General features: G+C 43.3%; 2 protein-coding genes and 1 long non-coding RNA gene across 24 annotated transcripts in view; 1 reads left to right on the top strand and 2 right to left on the bottom strand.

Moving 5' to 3' along the window:
- Positions 1-13,807, top strand: part of LOC309866588 (uncharacterized protein) — a gene marked incomplete at its 5' end in the record, with an annotated part of 65,740 nt that extends 51,933 nt beyond the window's left edge. Inside the window, one exon of the mRNA XM_082734422.1 lies at positions 13,696-13,807. The remainder of the gene's footprint in view (positions 1-13,695) is intronic.
- On the bottom strand, positions 828-4,071 carry LOC309868276. Of its 2 annotated transcripts, XR_014313612.1 has the most exons (3): positions 3,924-4,071; positions 2,259-2,404; positions 828-1,176 (listed from the first exon to the last, which is right to left on the bottom strand). It is a non-coding gene; the product is annotated as an uncharacterized lncRNA (long non-coding RNA). The 2 variants fall into 2 exon arrangements; XR_014313613.1 differs by lacking the exon at positions 3,924-4,071 and having other exon boundaries at positions 2,259-2,967.
- Positions 12,298-21,798, bottom strand: part of HEATR5A (HEAT repeat containing 5A) — a 113,169-nt gene continuing 103,668 nt past the window's right edge. For all 21 annotated transcript variants that reach the window (XM_082737907.1, XM_082737896.1, XM_082737897.1 and 18 more), the window contains 2 exons: positions 14,073-14,286; positions 12,298-13,773 (listed from right to left, as the gene is read on the bottom strand). In XM_082737907.1, coding sequence (XP_082594033.1) covers positions 13,466-13,773; positions 14,073-14,286 — 522 coding nt within the window. In that variant the 3' untranslated portion in view covers positions 12,298-13,465. The remainder of the gene's footprint in view (positions 13,774-14,072; positions 14,287-21,798) is intronic.

Here is a 21,798-nt window from a genome sequence, read left to right as displayed (position 1 = left end):
GGTTTTAGGTATTAGTCAGAAGAGCCAGGTAACTCTGTCTTTGGTCACTAGCAGGAAAAGGTGTGGTGGAATAGAAAAGTAGGCACCTGGCTTCCATTTTGAGAGTAACACCCATCTTAATGAGTGTCAAAACACCTTAGTCACTTCCATTTTATTCATGCTGCTCCGTTTCCATGTCCCACTTCCTTGGGCTCCATCCCAGATGAAAGAAATTAAGTGCCAAGCTCTACCCCACCATATGAGTTGGTGAAGACGGACCTTTGTTTCCAGTAGTCATTTCTTTAGTCTTTATCCTCAAACACATCACATCCCAAATGCTTTCTCTCATTCCCGCACCCAGATACCAACAGTGCCTCTTGCAGGCGAAAAGACCATTGCGTTGAATGGGATACTGTAGAGCTTAGGTAAGCAGTCATAAAGTTCTAGGTATAACAGCTAATGATCCCTAGAATTTATGCTACTTTATTAAAAACTCAGTATCCAGGAGGATAAACCTGGCAAGAAGAACAGAGCAGATCTCAGACCTAGTAGCACAAAGAACACTGCTGGGACTTAGTTCTTTTGTCCTTGGAAAACATATAATCATTGTAAAGTTTTTTCCTGCGAGATAAACACAACACCAGGCAAAGTGGGTGCAAGGCAAGATTTATTAAAAATGCTCTCTGGCGAAGTTTCAGGGCTCAGGAGAAGGGGAGCCAGGAAAGTTGCACCGGGAGGAGGTGGGCACCCTCGGGCGAGGTTCCGCCACTCTGCTTTCCAGAAGTGGCGGAAGTCGCGCCCAAGGCAGGGAGGAGGGGGCTTTTAAGGGGTCTTGGGGAAAGCTCAGGGGTCTTTGGGCAAGTTTCCCTTATTTGGATATCCCGCCTGCTTATCGGGATCCCATTGGTCCACAGGAGCCCAGGGCGGGGGTCTCAGATTCCTGCTTGGGCCTTTGTTCTCCTTTCGGAGCTCAGGTTTTGTGGCGGGAACTTTCGCCATCTTTGGTAGCCCCCTTCCTGCCAGCCCAACATTCCGACCTTTTGCTTAATATAATGTTGTCAGGGGCGTCGAATGGGTTCTGGCTACTTCCTGCTGACAGGGGGCATCGTCATAGGGGTAGTCGGAAGTGGGCAGGCGAGAGTAGGGCTGGAGGAGGAGTTGATTGACCGATATTCGGGCAAGTTCTTGTAGGCGACCCTGCAAGTACCAGAAAAGACAGGGAGCAACTGAGATTAGAAGGAGGATTATGCATACAGGTCCCGCCAGAGGGAGCAGCCAGGTTACCCAGTTGTAGGGGTCCAGGCCCAGGAGGACGTGTCTCGCCACCGTGCTTGGATCCGATCCCTGAGTTCTTTGATCCTGGAGGTAACTATATGATTGGTTAACAAAGTAACAACATTCTTCATTTAATAATAGGCAGTTCCCCCCTTTTTCGGCGGTCAGAAGGTCTAAGGCCCGTCGGTTCTGTAGAGCTAAGGCTGCCAGGCTGGTGACTTGCGTCTGTAGGGCTGTGAGGGAGTCAGCAACCTGTTCCATATCATCATTCAGAGCTTGGGAGAGTTTGTAATAAAAGTCTATGGAGGTTCCTATCCCCGCTGTTCCAGTTGCCACCCCTGTGGCTATTCCTGCCCCTGTTATGAATGGGAGGAAGGCAGCCCTTCCTCCATGGTGTTGTGGAAATAGGATGGACAGCAGCTGGGATTCAGAGTAGATGGTGGTAGAAGGAGATAGTAGAATGAAAATACAGCCCAGGGAGTCATTAGTGGTTAGGCAGCGATAGATTCCCTGAGGGCACAAGAGAAATATTCCCAAGGGAGTACAGTACAGGAGGGAGGAATTAGTGATATGGCAGCTGCAGTGGTAAGGGGGGAGGACACATTAATAATATGTATGTTTCCCCCGATGGGGCCCATATGGACCGTATTATTTGTGGCCCTGAAGTTGGGGAGTGGCCAGTCAATAGGGAGGGGTATCACCAGGACGTAGAGTGAGGTAAGGTAGATAGGATAAAAGAGGCGGGGAAATGGCTGGAGGGCTATGATTTCTAAGAAAGGGCCGGCAGTATAGTAATTCAAATGGGCTTAAGCCCGAAGACCCACGGGGCGTAGCCAGGAGTCTGTTGAGAGCCATAGGCAGAAGTGTAGGCTAGGAAAGATGGGTTTCTAGGGTAGGTTTGGTGAGTTGGGCTTTGAGCAGCCCGTTGGCCTTTTCTACCTTACCGATGACTGTGGGTGGTATGGGATGTGAAGTTTCCAGGTTATGTTGAGGCTCTCAGCTACCTGTTGGGTTACACTGGAGATGAAGGCAGGTCCGTTGTCCGACTGGAGGGTCCGGGGCAATCCCAACCTCGGGATGATGCGCTCGATGAGTATTGTAGCCACTACATCCGCTGTTTCCCGGGCCATGAGGTATGCTTCGATCCAGCCTGTGAATGTATTTTATGGCGAGGCATGGGAGTGAAGTCCAGTTGTCAGTCTTACCCCGGCTGATGACCTCGGAGCTGTTGGTTAGGCCCTGGTCTGCGGATTCCTCCTTGTGAATTCACGGCAGAACAGGTTTTGCAAGCCCTGTGGACAACTTCGATTACCTTAGATAAGGAAGGATGATAGAACAATGGCTGAAGAAATTAGTGGAGAGCCTATGGGCCACTATGGAGGGATTGGTGGATGTCAGTAATCAAGGTGTACACCAGATTGCCTGGCAGGGCAATCCTGTCCTGGATGTAGATCCACCCCTTATCTGGCAAGGGTATAGGCAGTAAAGTTGCAGGGTTTAAGCCGGGGGGAGGTAGAGAGAGAGAGAGATGCGGGTTTTCTAGGAATAGCAGATGGAATAGCTGGAGACGAGGGTCAGATGGGCCAGGTATCAGTGGCTAAGGAGCTCTGTGAGTCGGCAGAAGAGTAGACTGTGATGGGCTGCCCTAAGGTCATGTTGAGGGCCTTAGAGGGGGGTACTTGATATCCCTTGGCCCCCAGAAAGTTAAGTAGGGTGGAGGTGTTGACTTGGGAGACCGAGAGGGAGGGGCTACAGAGGAGGAGGTCATTCACATATGTAGTAGAGTACTGGCCTTAAGGACGCACTGCTGTTAAGTCTGTAGTCCTAGCCGAAAATGTGAGGGCTGTCCCTGAACCCCTGGGGTAGAACAGTCCAAGTTAGTTGTCCAGAAGCATGCGTGTCAGGATCCTCCCAGGTGAAGGCAAAAAGAAAATAGGAATCAGGGTGCAAGGGGACGGTGAAAAAAGCGTCCTTTAGCTCCAGTACAGTAAAGTGAGAGGTGTTTGGGGGAACGCGAGACAGTAGGGTTAGGAATGACTGGGTGGAGGGGGACCATGACCTCGTTGATAAGCCTAAGGTCTTGTACCAGTCGATAAGCCCCTGAGGGCTTGCGTACTGGGAGGATGGGGTGTTACAGGGGGAAATGATGGGGATCAGGAGTCCCTGACGTTAAAGCCGTTCTATGATAGTTTCAGGCCCTGGCGGTGGGCTAAGGAAATAGGGAACTGAGCTTGAGGGAAACTTAGAGTTATCCTTAAGCTGTACTTTAACCGGGGTAAGGTGGGAATCAATGATGGGTTCCAAGGTGTCCCACACCTGAGGGTCTACAGTAGGTAGGTCATCTGGAGTGAGGGTCGAGGGAGTGGAGAGGTTTCAGATGAGACGGGTTGAGGTGGATAGAGGGGAGGAAGGTGAGAGACAGATAGTTGCCCTCAGTTTCTGGAGAATATCCCTACCCAGTAGAGGGACCGGGCAGGAAGGAATGACTAGGAACGAGTGGGAGAAAGGGAACCCATCCAGGCTACAGGTAAGGGGAAGGGTCACCCTAGGGTTGGAGGAGGTCCCATTGATCCCCATAACAGTAATTGGTGAGGTTCGAGTAAATCCCGAGTAGGAAGGCAGAACAGAGTAGGTAGCCCCCGTGTCCAGCAAAAAAGAGATGGACTTACCCGCTACCTGGAGCGTAACCCTGGGCTCGGCCTGGGTGAGAGGGGTGGCCGAGTCTGGGCTTCGTCAGTCGTCCTCCAATCCAAGCAGTTGAAAGGCCAGACTTACTGTCTCGGGGGGTCCCCCACGTTGAGGCGCCGAAGATATCCTGAGGTTAGGGCAGTCGGATTTCCAGTGGCCCATCAAATGGCATTGAGGGCAAGGCCGAGTTGGCGGCTTTTGGATTGAGGCACTGGCGAGCCCAATGTCCCTCAGCCCCACATTTGAAACAGGCCCCCCGGCGGGGTGCGATTGGTTGCCCCTCTCTGCTGGCTCCCGGAGCCGGCTGGCCACAGGGCTGCTACCAAGGCTTGGGTCTGCAACTGAACCTTTTGCTGGAAAATGGCTTGTCGTTTAAGCTCAGCCGCCTCCTCACGGGAATTAAAGACCTTAAATGCCATTTTCACCAAGTCAGAAATGGGGGTCTGAGGGTCCTCCTCAGCCTTCTTTAACTTTCTCTGTATATCCGGTGCCGATTGAGACATAAAATGAGTAGCCAGTACCGTGGCCCCCACAGGAGAGGCAGGGTCCAAGCGAGTGTACTGGGTTAAAGGTTAGGTCAACTGGTTAAGAAACATGGTGGGGTTGTCGTAGGGGCCTGGACAATATCCCTAATCTTCTCGTAATTAATGGCCTTATTAGAGGCTGGCCACATGCCTGCTATGAGACACTGGACCATGCGGTCGCAGCGCCAGTGTCCATCTTGGCCATCCTGATAATCCCAACCTGGTTCTACAGCTGGGACCGCCCGGGCTCCAGCATCAGTGAGCTGGACCTGATCCGCGTGCTCCCGGGCAGCAGCCTGGATGCGTTCCCTCTCCTCTATGGTGAGGGTGGTGGTCTGGTCCACATGTAAATCATGCCAGGTGAGGTCATAGGCTTGGGCCAGATATTGGAATTCTTTAATATAGTTATCAGAACTGGCCGAAAAGGAGCCCAAACGTTTCTCAATTTGGGAAAGGTCCTGTAGAGAGAAAGGCGCATGAACTCAAACTTCCTCAACTCCAGCAACCTCCCTTGGGGGGCAGACTAACTCAGCGGGTGGCTTTCGAGCCCTAGTGCGGCTGGAGCCACACAGACACATTCACGCAGTCAGGCACTGTTCAGATTCAAACAGATTGGACACCCTCCCCTTTGGGTATCCCTGGCTAATGGGAGGTGATCAGTCTCCCCTTCCATTCTTTACGAAAGGATCTAGCTCAAACAGTAGCCCTGCGGCTGTTACAACAGAATTCAATTAAGCACAAAAGGTGTTTACCAACAGATTTCAAAAGCGTAAACCTAGTTCTGGCGACCAGCACTTGGGTATTTTATCCCATTCTGTTAAAGGTTACCAAAGACTTTGAATGCTACCTTAAGAATGACCCATTAAAACTCCGAGACACACAATTAACCAGCAGTTCTAGTCATCTCTTTGCTAGCAGATTTTAACAAATAACAAGAGCCTATATGACCTTCAGTAAACTTTGATTGGAGTTTCCCGTTTACTGTGGATAAATTTGTCAGGAGTTCAGATAGGAGTGGGGAGGGGGAGGAGGAGGGGTAGATGAGAGCGCTGGTTCAGAAATCCTGAATTTAAGGGACCTTGGGGTGAAGGATCGCGGTAAGGAGGAGGAGGAGGAGGAGGAACCAGAGGCCCTCTCCTCAGTGGGTGGGTGAAGCTCTCCGGGGGTTCAGAGAGAGGAGACGGGGAGGAGAGGTCCGAGTCTTTGGGAGCAGTGGGTGGCAGGGTAGGGGGAGGGGAGCGGGTGAAGAGGACCTGAGAGGTGGAGCAGTGAGAGCAGAGGAAGGGGCGAGAGCGCAGAGTCCAGAAAGCTGGACATAAGGGACCTTGGCCCATCTGCCTTGGTGCCTGCCGAGGTTATTTAGGTCCATGAAAGTCTGATAGTTAAACGTGCCTTCCAGAGGCCATTGGGACTGATTGTCTAATCGGTATTGTGGCCAAGCGACAGTACAGTAACGTTGTTTTTGCAGGTCCTGGTCCAGTTCCAGGGTTTTAAGATTGGCCAGCAGGCCTAAAACACCCCCGGGATGTTTTAGGGTTGAATTTGGATTGGGAGGTCCCCACGATTCATTGCCGGGCAACCCGAGGGCTGGAGGAAGGCGTCCCCACGTCCACCACTGGGTTGCAGAAAAACTGTGCAGACTGCCGTAGAGGTTAGGACGTCTCCCAGCCTCTCGGAGTCACGGAGGTCACCTGGTGACCGGCGGGGTCCACCTGACGCGGCCGCAATTAGGGCAGGGCTTTCCGGAAGGGGGCGCGAAATCGGGGAAACTCACCACAGCTTCGAAAGTGGCGTTCGGAAAGGCAGGTCCGGTTCGGCCAGGGAAAGGAGAGAGCCTCCCCACTGTGTGGGGGCTCAATCTCCTTCCCGGGTTTCGGCACCAAATGTAAAGTTTTTTCCAGCGAGATAAACACAACACCAGGCAAAGTGGGTGCAAGGCAAGATTTATTAAAAACGCTCTCTGGCGAAGTTTCAGGGCTCAGGAGAAGGGGAGCCAGGAAAGTTGCGCCGGGAGGAGGTGGGCACCCTCGGGCGAGGTTCCGCCACTCTGCTTTCCAGAGTCGCGCCCAAGGCAGGGAGGAGGGGGCTTTTAAGGGGTCTTGGGGAAAGCTCAGGGGTCTTTGGGCAAGTTTCCCTTATTTGGATATCGCGCCTGCTCATCGGGATCCCATTGGTCCACAGGAGCCCGGGGCGGGGGTCTCAGATTCCTGCTTGGGCCTTTGTTCTCCTGTCGGAGCTCAGGTCGTGTGGCGGGAACTTTCGCCATCTTTGGTAGCCCTTCCTGCCAGCCCAACACATACTTTATTTGAATTTCCTTAGTTTTTACCTAATACCCTTCTTCTGTTTTTTGTTTTTGTTTTTGTTTTGTTTTTTTTTTTAAAGATTTTATTTATTTTATTTGACAGACAGAGATCACAAGTAGGCAGAGAGGCAGGCGGAGAGAGAGGGAGGAAGCAGGCTCCCTGCTGAGCAGAGAGCCCGATGCAGGACTCGATCCTAGGACCATGAGATCATGACCTGAGCCGAAGGCAGAGGCTTTAACCCACTGAGCCACCCAGGCACCCCTAAAAAAATTTTTTTAAGTTTAGCTCCATACCCATTGTAGGGCTTGAACTCACAACTCAAGAGATTAAGAGCTGCCCACTCTACAGACTGAGCTAGCCAGGTGCCCCTGTGTGACTGTTTTTAATTTTTTCATACCTAGGGCTGGAATTGCTGGATCATATCATAATTATAGTGAACTTTTTGAGAAATGGCCAAACTGTTGTCCAAAACAGATGTATTAATTCTCACTAGTCATGTACAAAGGTTCTGATTTCTGCACATCCTCTACAGCACTTATTATTGTCTTTTTTTTTTTAAGTAGGCTCAATGTCCTACTTAACTCAACACCTTCTTTAAGTCTGGAGCTCAATCTGGGGCTTGAACTCACGACCCTGAGATTAAGACCTGAGCTGAAATCATGAGTCGGACACTTAACCAACTGATCCACTCAGGTGCCCCTGTTGTTATCTTTTTGATCATAGCCATCTCAGTGGATATAAGTGGTATCTTACTGTGGCTTTGCATTTCCCTAATTACCAAAGATGTTGAATATCTTTTCATGTGTGTATCAGCCATTTATATATCTTCTTTGGAGAAAGGTATATTTAAATCCTTTGCCAGGGGTGCCTGGGTAGCTCAGTGGGTTAAAGCCTCTGTCTTCGGCTGGGGTCATGATCCCCGGGTCCTGGGATTGAGCCCCACATCAGGCTCTCTGCTCAGCAGGGAGCCTGCTTCCCTTCCTCTCTCTCTGCCTGCCTCTCTGCCCACCTGTGATCTCTGTCTGTCAGATAAATAAATAAAACATTTTAAAAAAACCCTTTGCCCAATTTAAAATTTTCTTTTCATTGTTGAGTTCAAAGAGCTCTTTATATATTCTGGATACTAGGATCCAGAGGATTTGCAAAACTTTCCCTCCCATTCTGTGGATTATCTTTTCACTTTCTTGGTGGTTGTCTCTGAAGCATCAAATTTTTAGTTTTGATCAAGTCCAACTTACCTACATTTTACCTAGTGCTTTAGGTGTCATAGTGAAGAAACCACTGAACAATAAGCTCTTTAAAATGATTATAGAAGATGATTATGAAACAAACATAATGAGATATGCTTGACAGGTTTTTCAAGGAAGAACTTGGAAACCCCCAGACTTTTAAAAAATAGTTCCAGGGGCGCCTGGGTGGCTCGGCAGGTTAGGGCCTCTGCCTTTGGCTCAGGTCATGATCCCAAGGTCCTGGGATAGAGCCTCGCATTGGGCTCTCTGCTCAGCAGGGAGCCTGCTTCCTCCTCTCTCTCTGCCTGCCTCTCTGCCTACTTGTGATTTCTCTGTGTGTCAAATAAATAAAAATCTTTAAAAAAAAAAGAGTATTAATCAAACAACTAAGGAAACATCTTCATATTGTAGACAATTCTACAACATTTTTGATACAACACTGAGAAATCAGAATGGTCACATTCTGGTCACTAGTAAGTGAAAAGAAAAAAACATCTGCAATGAAAAATGTAGCAAATGGCAGAGTACCCTGGGTAGAGAACGCACAGGACTGAAGACTAGGAAGTGCATTGTCCTACCACTTTTCATTCGATATTGACTTACAATAGGTCTGTTGACTGCTGAAACAAAATTATTTCCGTAACTTAGAAAATCTACTTTTAAGACATTTTTGTGTTCAAACAATTGCCTAGAAGATGTGTTTCTAACAACTGCCTGATACAAGGGAGAAAAGGTATGGGAAGACCAATCAGTGGAGAGCATTCCTCCAGCATTTGATTATAAAATATGAGGCCCAAAGCTTTGTTAAGATCAGAAACTGAGAGAAACACTGGGGTTTATAGGCCTCGTTGTTTAGTAGTGAGCCTCTGTTTTGGCTGCGTATGCATTTCTTTTTTCTGAGGCCACTTCACTACCTCCAGTAATGGCACTAACAAAACTACTCTTGCGGTGTCACTGGCGTACTTTGAATTGCTTTAAAAAGTATCAGTTTTGGGGGCGCCTGGGTGGCTCAGTGGGTTAAGCCGCTGCCTTCGGCTCAGGTCATGATCTCAGAGTCCTGGGATCGAGTCCCGCATCGGGCTCTCTGCTCAGTGGAGAGCCTGCTTCCATCTCTCTCTCTCTTTGGCTGCCTCTCTGTCTACTTGTGATTTCTCTCTGTCAAATTAATAAATAAAATCTTTAAAAAAAAAAAAAGTATCAGTTTTGTTCCTTCTTAGAATATTTTATTTTATTTATTACTTTTTTAAACTTGTTTTTTTTTTTTAAAGATTTTATTTATTTATTTGACAGACAGAGATCACAAGTAGGCAGAGAGGCAGGCGGTGGGGGTGGGGGAAGCAGGCTCCCTGCTGAGCAGAGCCCGATGTGGTGCTTGATCCCAGGACTCTGGGATCATGACCTGAGCCTAAGGCAGAGGCTTTAACCCACTGAGCCGCCCAGGCGCTCCGAATATTTTATTTTACAGAGCAATCCATTACTTCTGATATGGACGGGTATGTACATATTTGCTAATCAAGTTATTTGTGCCTCTAGATATTTTTTCAGAAAAAAATGATTAAATTCTGATCCCATTAAGCAAAACATTGTCAGTATTAGTTTTTAACTGGCAGCAATGGCCTAATTTCTTAAAAAAAATAGTTAGAATTTTTCAAAAAATAAGGTTTTTTGGGGATATATTACCTATTTAAGGAATGATATGTGAATATATATGAAGAATGGCTATCAAGTAATAAGAATTTTCCCCAAATAGCCTGTGGAATCATCATTTTTTAAAAAAAGATTTTATTTATTTGACACAGAGTAAGAGATTACAAGTAAGCAGAGAAGCAGGCAGAGGGGAAGGGGAAAGCAGCCTCTCTGCTGAGCAGAGAGCCCGATGCGGGGCTCTATCCCAGGACCCTGGGATCATGACCCAATCCAAAGGCAGAGTCTTAACCCACTGAGCCACTCAGGTGCCCCAGGAATTATCATTTTATAGTGCCTCAAAGAGAAAAGTAAGCAGGAATCCTACCCAAACAGAAATGCAATGAAAGAAAGCTAGTTTCTTTAAATATACAGAACTTGGGATTGTATTTGTGTTCTGTACTGGATATCATCAAAACAACATAAAATTTCCCATTTCCTCAAAGTTAAAAGCACAGGAAGGCATTAGTTAAACAGACTAGTAAACAGAAAAGTCAGGCACCTGGGTGGCTCAGTTGGTTGGCCGGTTGCCTTTGGCTTAGGTAGTGATTCTGGAGTTCTGGGATCTAATCCTGCATCAGGTTTCCTGCTTGGTAGGGAGTCTGCTTTCTCCTCTGACCCTCCCCCTCTCATGCTCTCTCTCTCAAATAAATAAATAAAATCTTTAAACAAAAAAAAATAAAAAGAAGTCAACAGAGACACAATTAATCAATTAATCAATTGGTGGGTGATTAGTGTCAGACAGCATGGAGTTGGAGAACTGTATTTCTAGCAAACATAGAGGTCTCCTGATAAATTGAGGTATTCCCAAGGTTAACAAGTTATTTGTAAAGAGGAAAGCATATTCAGCTGATGGAGAAAATGTAAGATATGTACTTACGTTCGTCCTAAAGTTATAATAAAAAGACAAAGGGAATTCTTTAGGATATGGCATAGAGGGAATTCTTTTCAAAATTATTGTTATGAAGAACAATTCAGGTTTTGCATTCTCTCAAGTAAGTACTATTTTCTAAGCCTGTATTTTATGATATTCCATGGGTTAATTAAGTTCATCTTGGAAGCCTTGGTCAAGACATCTTCTCTGGGCTCCCACAGCACTATGCTTATACCTTTTCTTTTTAAAGTTTATTTATTTAAGTACTCTACACCCAAAGTGGGCCTCAAACTTAAGAACCCTGAGACCAAGAGTTGCATGCTCTTCCAACTGAGCCAGTCAGGTGCTCCTATACTTAAAAACTCTTTACAGGACTTACTGTATTTATTTATGTGCCCTGATGTTCCCTTTAAGGTTAATTTTGAAGTCTGTTTTATAGAAGTAATATTTTGCTTCAATGCTCTATTAATAGAAATCTGTTATATCCAATGTTATTTTTAAGGTCTTTCCTAAATAAGCTTTTAGGCATTAGATTAAAAAGAATGGGACTCAAATAGTAAATGTGTCTCTATTTCTTCCCTTAGAAATATAAAAGCTCAAGACAAATACACCACTTTGTTTCAGCCAAGTTACTAACCAAGCTGGTTAAAGTGCAACAGCTTTATCACAACTGGAAACTCTTTAAAATAAAAGCAGATATAAATTTTGATATATTTTTCAGATTATTAACCTTTATAACAATTCAAAACTTTGGGGCGCCTGGGTGGCTCAGTGGGTTAAATCCTCTGCCTTGGCTCAGGTCATGATCTCAGAGTCCTGGGATCAAGCCTCACATCAGGCTCTCTGCTCAGTAGGGGGCCTGCTTCCTCCTCTCTCTCTCCGCCTGTCTCTCTGCCTACTTGTGATCTCTGTGTGCCAAATAAATAAATAAAATTCTTAAAAAAAAAAAAAAAAGTTCTACCCTGAGGGGCGCCTGGGTGGCTCAGTGGGTTAAGCCTCTGCCTTTGGCTCAGGTCATGATCCCAGGGTCCTGGGATAGAGCCCCGCATTGGGCTCTCTGCTCAGCGGGGAGCCTGCTTCCTCCTCTCTCTCTGCCTGCCTCTCTGCCTACTGTGATCTCTTTCTGTCAAATAAATAAATAAAAAACTTAAAAAAAAAAAAAGTTCTACCCTGAGAATAACCAATTGCCTTGACAAAGGAGATTTCTGAGCTCAAATCCATCCTGTATCAGTGCAGTTCAACAGTGATTAAGTATTTAGTTGATGCCACAAAGGCAGTTACAAGACAAAATTCCCCCTTTGAGAAGGTGGTCTAACAGGGGGATATCAAAATGCAATGTGAGGTTCCATGCATAGAAGAATGTGTAAAGAACTCCAGGGACATAGGTGAGGAAGCAGTTAAATTTGATTGGTATAAGAGGAGGATAAGAGGTGTTAAGGAGAGTTAACAAGGGGAACTGACATTTAAACCAGCTTACAAGAAATGGGAGTTTGTCAGATACAATAATAGAGAGAAGGGCATTCAGATGAAGGAAACAGCAATAAGTGTATACTCAAATTTGCAGAGACAATTAGGAAGATAGAGTCCAAACCATTGCAAAGAATGCTCCAAAGAAAGGGCTCATCTGAGAAAAATGCCAAGTTACAAAGAAGGTATGTTATTTGCTCCACAGCATTGATTTTCTAGAATCTGTGAGACTAACCAGCCATCTTTTATGGGCAAAATAATCTCAAATACAAGAATGATAAAGAAAATTAGCTTTATTTATGTAAATTAAAAAAATTGATTGTAGTATTAGATTTGTCAAGTGTTTTCATTTTGAACAATTTACAAGAGTATTTATATACAAACATAATAAAATAGAGTATATCACATTGTTCCTGCTTGACTCAAAGTGTTTTCTCAGTTCGGAACATGCGTCTATCACTCCAGTATTTAATTTTTTAATAGGGAAATGCTATGTTGTGACATAGTGCTTGATTAATACATTTAACACTGAAGTGGAAGGAGAGTCAGTGATTACCAACAGTTCAAAAATATGTTTTCAACCACTATGACTCTATCATTAGATTTTTTCTGTATTAAAATATGTTTCACAATAAAAAAACATACTTGCATTTGGTGATGATCTAAATTTGTTGTTTAATATAAATCCATAGTTGACCTGAATATAAATATGAATTAAACTCATTAGTATGAATGTCTGTCATAAATGAAAACAAAATTACCAGGAGTAGAGGTAACAGAAAATCCACGTGAGAAACTGAAGTGGAAATGTCCTATTCTATTTAAAATAAGTAAAATTTCCATTTTGTGAACCCAATACAAACCAAAAGGTGGTGAAAAGCCATATTTATAGACACCAGATCTGAGGTGACACTGTAGAGCTATAATTAACTTGTACTACTATTTATTGGATAATTCTAAACCAACTTCCGAAATATCTTTCCAATCATTATGTTGTCTGAGAAATAGAAGAAAGTTTAATATAATTACTGAATAAGGCAGAATCTTAAATTAGCAAATAGGATACAATATAAATGAAGATAATTTAGAATCAATCTCTATCTATCAAAGTGTTAAGTACACCATGTGTATATGGACTGTCAGAAGAAAGCCATTTCATTTCTAAAGCAGACTGGATTTTAAGTAAGCTCCTGGATTGTTAAGTAACTTCAATTTTTTAGCACTTTCTTGAAATTCCTGGCAAGAGCTCTGTGATTTTATTAAATTGAAAAACAAAAAAACCATAAAAAATGTTAAGTTTGATATTACTTTGAAAAGTCACAGCTGTTTAAGACAATCAACCAGACCTCCAAGTGCACTTGTGTCTAAAATGTCACTTTTGTCCCCAAAGAGAAGGAAATAATCAAGTATTTTATTAAGGTGCTCACTATTAAAACAGAGGAATCAGAGGAAATTGGTCTTTAATTGGATGCTTGCATTCTTTCCAGGGTTCTTAGTATGTTTGGATGTCGATATCTTGACTTTGACATTTTCCTGATTGCCCTTGATAGCAGCCTCAAGGCGGGCTTTCAGGGCTGGAGAAGAAGCCATTACATTTTTAAAAACTGATGAATACTGAGGCCCAATCTGCATGAGATTTTGCAAAGCAAAGTCATGTAAATTTTTCATTACAGCAGTTGCTGATCCCAGAGCATTATCATCCAAAAGGAAGGAAATGAGGATGGGCAGAAGACAGGCCACCAGCTGAGAACCTGTTAAGTAAATAAATGATTTTTAAGTCCTGGATTGAAGGTTGTAAGTGTTTAATATATACAGCTGTAAACTCACTTATCTGTACACATTTTTTCCCACTGCAGGGGAAAAAGGATCCTTCTAATCTCTCAAATTAACACTCAATAATATCAATACTTGCAATTAATAAGACTTGCCTTTCAATGAATGTGGAAATATAATGTTAAGTGACTAACTGAAAATTTTACACTTAAAATAACATTAAATTTCCGATTTGGGATGGATTCTTATTTAGTATGAATTTAGTGCTGACACTTACGGTGCTGTTCTTCGGCAATGGCTACCAGTGCTTCCAAGACCTTTATGCCTTCTTGAAAGATCTGAAGCTCAGTAGTGTCTTCAGGCTTTCTCTGGTCTATTTCCTGCAGTTTTTCCACAATAGAGGATACTAAAGAGTAAATGTATGGGTAGGAAACAGCTGGATTTGGATACTGAAAAACGGAAAGCAGGAGTTGATAGGTCTTGATTTGTACCTAATGAGGTAAGAGAAAAAAACAGTATAAATTATAAATACAAATTTATATTAACATGCAGACTGTAATGTAAATTTAAAAAAAGGAAATAAAAATTGTGAATTAAAACTTTTTTTAAAAGAAGTCTCTAAAAAAGGCATTTAATTTCTAATTTATTTTTAATTGTGGAAATCCAAGTGCTAACAGTTGTTAAAAGAGGGACAAGAGCCCAAAATGGAGTCACCGGGGCAAAGCCCAGGTTACCAAACCAAAACTCAATACCCAGCTTAATTACAGTTTCAATCTCTCCCAGGACTAGAATCTTAAACCAGTCAATCTGCAATTACCTGGTTAGCACTAGTGAGGTGTTCTGCTAGACAGACCCTGCTATCCCCCTAAGGAAGGTAGCTTTGCCTGAAACAATCCACTCTTTGCTAGTAATTTCCTTGCCCTTCCTCTTTCTGTCTATAAATCTTTGATTTTGTACAGCTCTTCAGAGCTCCTCTCTCCATCTCTGATATGGGATGCTGCCCAAATCATGAATAAAGCCAATAAGATCTTTAAAATTTACTTAGTTGAATTTTGTTCCTTGACAGATGTGGTAGCAGTGATGGGATCTGAAGGAAACTTCTGAAGGCTTCAGGAGTTAAGGAGAAACACAGATGTGGACTGGTGGTTCCATCAGCAGTTCTCCATTTGTGTGGAATCCCAGTCTCCAGTCCCTATTTGTTGAGGTCTGTTGGGTTCAGTTCTTTCCCCAGCCCCCACATCTACACTGGGACTTGCTGGTGTTGCACATAAGGCCTTCTACTGGCCAGACTGCAATAACATCTCTTTGGTCACTCCTGGTATGTTGATGTGCACATGAAGTAAAGGCTACAGCAGATGGAAATCTAGAAAGCCAAAAAGCGGCAAAATTGGTGGGCATTGGTAGAGTAAGTACATAAAAACTGTCAGAGTGCTTGCTACCTGACCCTAAGACTCCTATCTAGGATAAGCTGATCACAGAATGGGTTAGACTGACATAGATTACTCACCACCAACCTCAAGAAAATGTCCATGCAACAAAGCATACCATAAAACACCATGCAATCCCAACCCAGTAGCACATCCCTCTTAGGTATTAGTTTAGCTCTGAGAGACCCAAAGAGTTAAAGAAATGGGATCCTTAAACTCCAAAAAGTTGAGCACTCCACCTTTTGGCACACCTGCTTATTTTATGTCTGAGAACTATAGTCTCTGTAGCTATTAAGACCTAATAGAATGGCAAAATCTTACTAAAGGCAACTTAGAATTACAATGGCCATTATGGAGAAAGTGCCAATTAGACAAGGTCATTTATTTAAGAAGTATGCTTAAAAGCAAGGATTCCCAAATCAAAGAGAATGGGATACCTATTTTAATTGTTATGGAGAAACTTCCAAAAGGCTTTAAGATACCAAAATAGCTTCATTGAAAGTTTCATTGCAAAAAGGGAATAAAAAATTAGACACAGAAGTTATCTAAAACAATACCTCTTGCATTGCAGCCCTTTGGGGGTGCATCATCAAAACACTGGCCCAGAAACTGGTATCTTATTTTTAATTAACTGGTATACTGGAAAAAAGATTATTCGCAAAGGTTTTGCAAAAATCCTCCAACACCAATTCGAATGCCTCCATATCTACCTTGGAAGGAAGGTCCCATATGGGCCTCTCCCAGAGCAGACAAGAGTCTGAGGGAATTTCTGGTACATGGCTATTATTCTTTAAATAGACAAGGGAAACTAACATTAAAATTAATGGAAAACCTCACCAAATTCTGGTAGATACTAGAGCTACATTTTCTACGTATATCCTACTTAGGACTGCACATGTGATCCTGAGGAAACTGAAGAAGCCAGCTAAGGATGATAATCCTTATCAGAGTCCACTTTCCCAGATCTCTCTCTGTAGTAACCAGTAGATCAAGAAAAATAAAACACCTTTTGCAACCTCTTTGAGGATGACTCTTGAGTTCAAGGGAACTCAGTAACTCTATTCCCAAAGTGAGTCTATGGTCAAAATTTGGTCAAACTGGAAGCTGATTTTCAGAGCCTGGCAGCAAATTTTTTTTTTTTTTAAAGATTCCTTCCTAAAGCTAAAATGAAACTCTGTACCCACTAAAATATTCCAAGACACACAATTCTAAATAAAAAACAGTAATCTTTTGATTTCCATCTTAGTTGACAATGTCTCAGATAAAAAGAAAAAATTGGAGATAATGTAGTTACACAGGTAGGTCAACCTATAAATTCTTTTTTTTTTTTTTAAGATTTTATTTATTTACTTGACAAAGAGAGAGAGAGAGCACAGGCAGAGGGAGCAGGAGAAGCAGCCTCCCAAGGATGGACTCAGGACTTGATCCCAGGGCTGGGATCATGACCTGAGCTGAAGGCAGATGCTCAATCAACTGAGCCACCCAGGGGCCCAACCTATGAAGTCTTTTAAACTGCAAACCAGGGGTGCTTGGGTGGGTCAGTGGGTTAAAGCCTCTGCCTTCAGCTCAGTTCATGATCCCAGGGTTTTGGGATTGAGCACCGCACCCCCCACCCCCCCAAATCAGGCTCTCTGCTCAGCAGGGAGCCTGCTTCCTTCTCTCTCTGCCTGCCTGTGATCTCTGTCAAATAAATAAATAAGATCTTTAAAAAATAAACTGCAAACCAATTCTTGAGGAATTAAAGGCAAAAACAAGAAATGAGGCTCCAGAAACAATTCTAAATCCACCAGTCCTTTTTAGCAATCCTAAAACCTTCACTTTTTATCTCAAAAGGCTTGTAAGTATTGTTAAAAATTCAGGCCAATGGGAACAAAAGTCCTTGCTGGAGGAACTTGCATTCTGTCCTTTGCCTTTGAGATGTAAGTATTTTATCAGGTTTTCTCCAGGAACTCTTATCCCTAATTCCAGTTTTTTTTTTGTTTTTTGTTTGTTTTTTTTTTTTTAAGTGGGGGTGGGGGGGTGGGGACACCTGGGTGGCTCAGTTGGCTAAGCATCTGCCTTCACCTCAGGTCATGATCCCAGGGTCCTGGGATTGAGTCCTGCATTGGCAGGGGGGTGGTGTCCTTGCTCAGCAGGGAGTCTGCTTCTCCCTCTGCCTGGTGCTAATAAATAAATAAAAATAAGAATAAAAAAAGGGAGAGGTGCTTCGGTGGCTCAGCTGGGTCTTGATCTCAAGAGTTGCGGGTTCAAGCCCTGCATTGGGCTCCATGCTGGGTGTGGAGCTTACTTTAAGAAAAAAATGAATTACTGGGGCGCCTGGGTGGCTCAGTGGGTTAAGCCGCTGCCTTCGGCTCGGGTCATGATCTCGGGGTCCTGGGATCGAGTCCCGCATCGGGCTCTCTGCTCAGCGGGGAGCCTGCTTCCTCCTCTCTCTCTCTCTCTCTCTGCCTGCCTCTCTGCCTACTTGTGATCTCTGTCAAATAAAATAAATAAAAATAAAATCTTAAAAAAAAAAAAAAAAGAAAAGAAAAAAATGAATTACTATATAGTGGAGTATTTTTAAGCCACAAAAAGGAATGAATTCTTGCCATTTGCCATGACATGGGTAGAGCTACAGAGTATATTATGCTGAGTGAAATATAAGAAACAAAACAAACAAGCAAAGGGGAAAAAAAAGAGGGAGGCAAACCAAGAAACATACTCTTTTTTTTTTTTTTTTTTAAAGATTTTATTTATTTATTTGACAGAGAGAGAGATCACAAGTAGGCGGAGAGTCAGGCAGAGAGAGAGAGAGAGAGAAGCAGGCTCCCGCTGAGCAAAGAGCCCGATGCGGGGCTCGATCCCAGGACACTGAGATCATGACCTGAGCCGAAGGCAGCGGCTTAATCCACTGAGCCACCCAGGCGCCCCCAAGAAACATACTCTTAACTATAAAGAACAAAATGATGGTTAACAGAGGGGATGTGGATGGGAGGTTGGGTGAAATAGATGAAGGAAATTAAATTATACACTTGTCATGATGAGCACTGACTAAAGTAAAGAATTGTTGAGTCACTATATTGCACACCTGAAGCTAATATAACACTGTGTGTTAACTGGAATTTAAATACTTTAGAAACACAATCTGGATCCAACTGCTCTTTAATCAACTAGTGAGTTTTGTATCATTATACCTATCTCATGGCTCGAACTTTAAAATGAAAGCTCATTGCTCGCAAACTTCTAAAGAGTGACCAAGCAGGGCTATCACAAATGTCACGAATGTTCTCTAAGAGCACAGATTCCAAAATTTTGATGCCAAGATCCCTGACTTGAGGGTCTAAGTAACTTAGGAAGCCAGCTGAGCACTCAATCCTTGTTTGACCAGTTCCTGGATGTGTGAGACACATACAACAGACCACCACTCTCAGTAAAACTCCTGATCCCCTACAAAAATGAGACTCCTGCTCCTTTTCCTTTTTCTCTCTCTCTTTTTTTTAAAGATTTATGTATTTCAGACAGAGAGAGAGAGAGAGAGAGAGAGAGAGAGCGTGCACAAGAGAACATGAGTTGGGGGAAGAGGCACACAGAGAAGCAGGCTCCCCGCTGAGGAGGGAGCCTGATTCAAGGCTCAATCCCAGGACCCTGGGATCATGACCTGAGCCAAAGGCAGATGCCCAATCAACACCCAGAGGCCCCTCCTTTTCCTTTCTGCGTCTCCCAGATGCTCTGTTTGTATCTGCTCTATGTCTTCAATAAATTGTTTGCTTTTCCTTTTTGCTTGTGTTTGATTTCTATTCTGCAAAAAGCCAAGGACGCTTCTGAGAAGTCCTCAGACCTGGCCTGTCTACATCTGTATGTTTACTTAAAAATAGTTTCCATGGGGCGACTGGGTGGCTCAGTCGTTAGTCACCTGCCTTTGGCTCAGGTCATGATCCCAGGGTCCTGGGATTGAGCCCCGCATCCGGATCCCTGCTTGGTGGGAAGCCTGCTTCTCCCTCTCCCACTCCCTCTGCTGTGTTCCGTCTCTCACTGTGTTTCTCTCTGTCAAATAAATAAAAACTTATTAAAAAAAATAGTTTCAAAAATCTTTTTGGTAACTTAAAACTTTAAAATTATACTGAGATAAGTTGAAAGATGGGTATTCATTGAATATCTGGATCATTTCCAATTAAAATAAAAAACTGAAACATTAATTACTAAACATAGGTTTATCTATTTTTGGTTTATTACCAAGAAACTTAAGATAGTTGGGTCTATTAGCAAACATGTTTGGTTCACCAGTGAAAAATATACTGAGGGAGGATATATTTTTAGAAATTACAAAATGTATTCATAAATTTGTCAATCTCAAGAATGCTGGTATAACAGTTTACAGTTGTTTACTTAGTTTTCCATTAGAAATTAAGTTTTCTGGGGCACCTGGGTGGCACAAAGGGTTGAGGGTCTGCCTCTTGGTTTCAGCTCAGTTCATGATCTCAGGGTCATGGGACTGAGTCCTGGGTGAGGCTCCACACTTGATGCATAGTCTGCTTGAGACTCTTTTTCCCTCTGCCCTATCCCCCTGCAAAGCACGCACATGTTCTCTCTCCCTTTCTCAAATAAATAAATAAGGGGCTCCTGGTTGGTTCAGTTGGTTAAGTGTCTGCCTTTGGCTTGGGCTGTGATCCCAGGGCTCTGGGACTGAGCCCTGTGTGGGGCTCCCTCCTCAGCCCTCCCTTGCCTTCTTCTCCCACCCCCTGCTCATGCTCTCTCTTTCAAATAAATAAACAAAACCTTAAGTAAACACATCCTTAAAAAAAGAAATTAAGGTTTCTAAGGGTTAAAAATGTTCATGTATGTAATTAAACTACTAGAAGTAATTGTCAGCAAGTCCTCTAGCTCAAGCATAGGCCCCAAAAGTTAAGACCAGAAATAGACAAGATTGCTTAACTCATGCCCTAACTGAAACCCATTGTTCTTATTTCTTATCATACTTTCTTGAGACATTGATGGAATATGTTTTGCAATGACCTGAACATTCCAACTACCAGGCCAGAAAAGCCCTGATATCAAAGAAATGCCGAGAAGACAACATCCCATACTCTTCCCTGTCCAAGATCACTTGCTGAATACATATAGACTCTTTCCTGTGATCAATGCTGCCTGCTCTTGGCATGAATTCTCCGAACCTCTTCCTATAAAAGGTCAGTTGTTAAGGCTTGAGCCACCTTCCCTGGCTGCTGGCCCCCAAAATAAAGCTCTCCAATTCTCTATTCCAAATCCTTGTCTCTTGAGTGATTGGCTTCTCCTGTGATTAGTTTATCTGAGTTTGTTTGGGAACAGTGTTGGTAAACCCAGCCAGGAGCTATGCATTTCATTTGTTCAGCCCCCTTGGGATTCCTAGGAATGGTGCAGTTGGCCTCGGCAGTGTGCCAGGGCTCAACCACTTGTTTCCTGAGTTAGTGGCTGTGATCCATCGATGGGTAACAGAATCATCTTTGTATCCTGGCAAAGCAGGATGTGTGTTTCAGTAAGAGAAAGAATGAAAGAATGAGGGATGTAGATGCAATTTTGTTGAGGAAAAAGAAAGTAATTTTGTCCTAAAGTGAGGTTGGTTACTTCATAATGGGAAAGGGGAAAAACAAACAAAATCCAGAAGTACAAAAAATAAAGTTGTACATTTGCGGAAAGGGATTTTGGGAAAGGAATTTTATTCATGGTCAAGCTACCTAAGATGAGAATAAATTTATGTAAGTAAAAAAAAGAAAATGAGCTTTAATATCATAAATACACTGGTACAAAATTAGAATTTGGTTTTCTCTCTGTTAAACAGACACATTTTTCTTGGATTATTGGTCTCCCCTTGATAAAGGATTATAAAAGATTTTTCTTTGCCTTATTAAAATAATCTGCCTAGAAGACAAAGATTCTGAATATTATCAAAATAATTTCTCACATTTCATATTGTTTTTATCAAATCTTTGATTACTTAGGAAAACTGAATGTTCTCTATTAAAAGAACCAAGTTTTATTTGTTCTTTAAACTACATAACTTTCTGTATTGCCCATGAAATCTTTAATTGTCCTTCTGGCTAAATGGTAACTACGCATTTTTCACACTGACCTATACAGTTCTACTAGTATTTGATGAAAAAAATTTTTTTTTTAATTTTTAAAGATTTTATTTATTTGACAGAGAGAGAGAGAGAGATCACAAGTAGGCAGAGAGGCAGACAGAGAGAGGGGGAGGCAAGCTCCCTGCTGACTGAGCAGAGAGCCCAATGCGGGGCTCGATCCCAGGATCCTGGGATCATGACCCAAGCTGAAGGCAGAGGCTTTAACCCACTGAGCCACCCAGGCACCCCTGATGAAATGTTTTAAAACCTTTTGATATTATTGGCCAATTTCCCCCAAATCTAATTGTAAATGAAGTCTTTCTGACGTGGAACCAACTCATTCTGCAGTGCATAAAGGAATAGGAAGTTCATTTAGCAAGTGAAGAGGTCTTAAAGGAATGAGATTAACTTGTGTGCACTGTTTTTTGTTTTTTTTTTAAATATTTATTTATCAGAGAGGGGGGGGGGAGAGAGCGAGCACAGGCAGACAGAATGGCAG

This window comes from Mustela nivalis (genome assembly GCF_964662115.1).
Source record: "Mustela nivalis genome assembly, chromosome: 6".
NCBI classification, from domain to species: Eukaryota; Metazoa; Chordata; class Mammalia; order Carnivora; family Mustelidae; genus Mustela; species Mustela nivalis.
The sequence above is the reverse complement of the archived record's forward strand: the minus strand, read 5'-3'. Positions and strand labels throughout refer to the sequence as shown.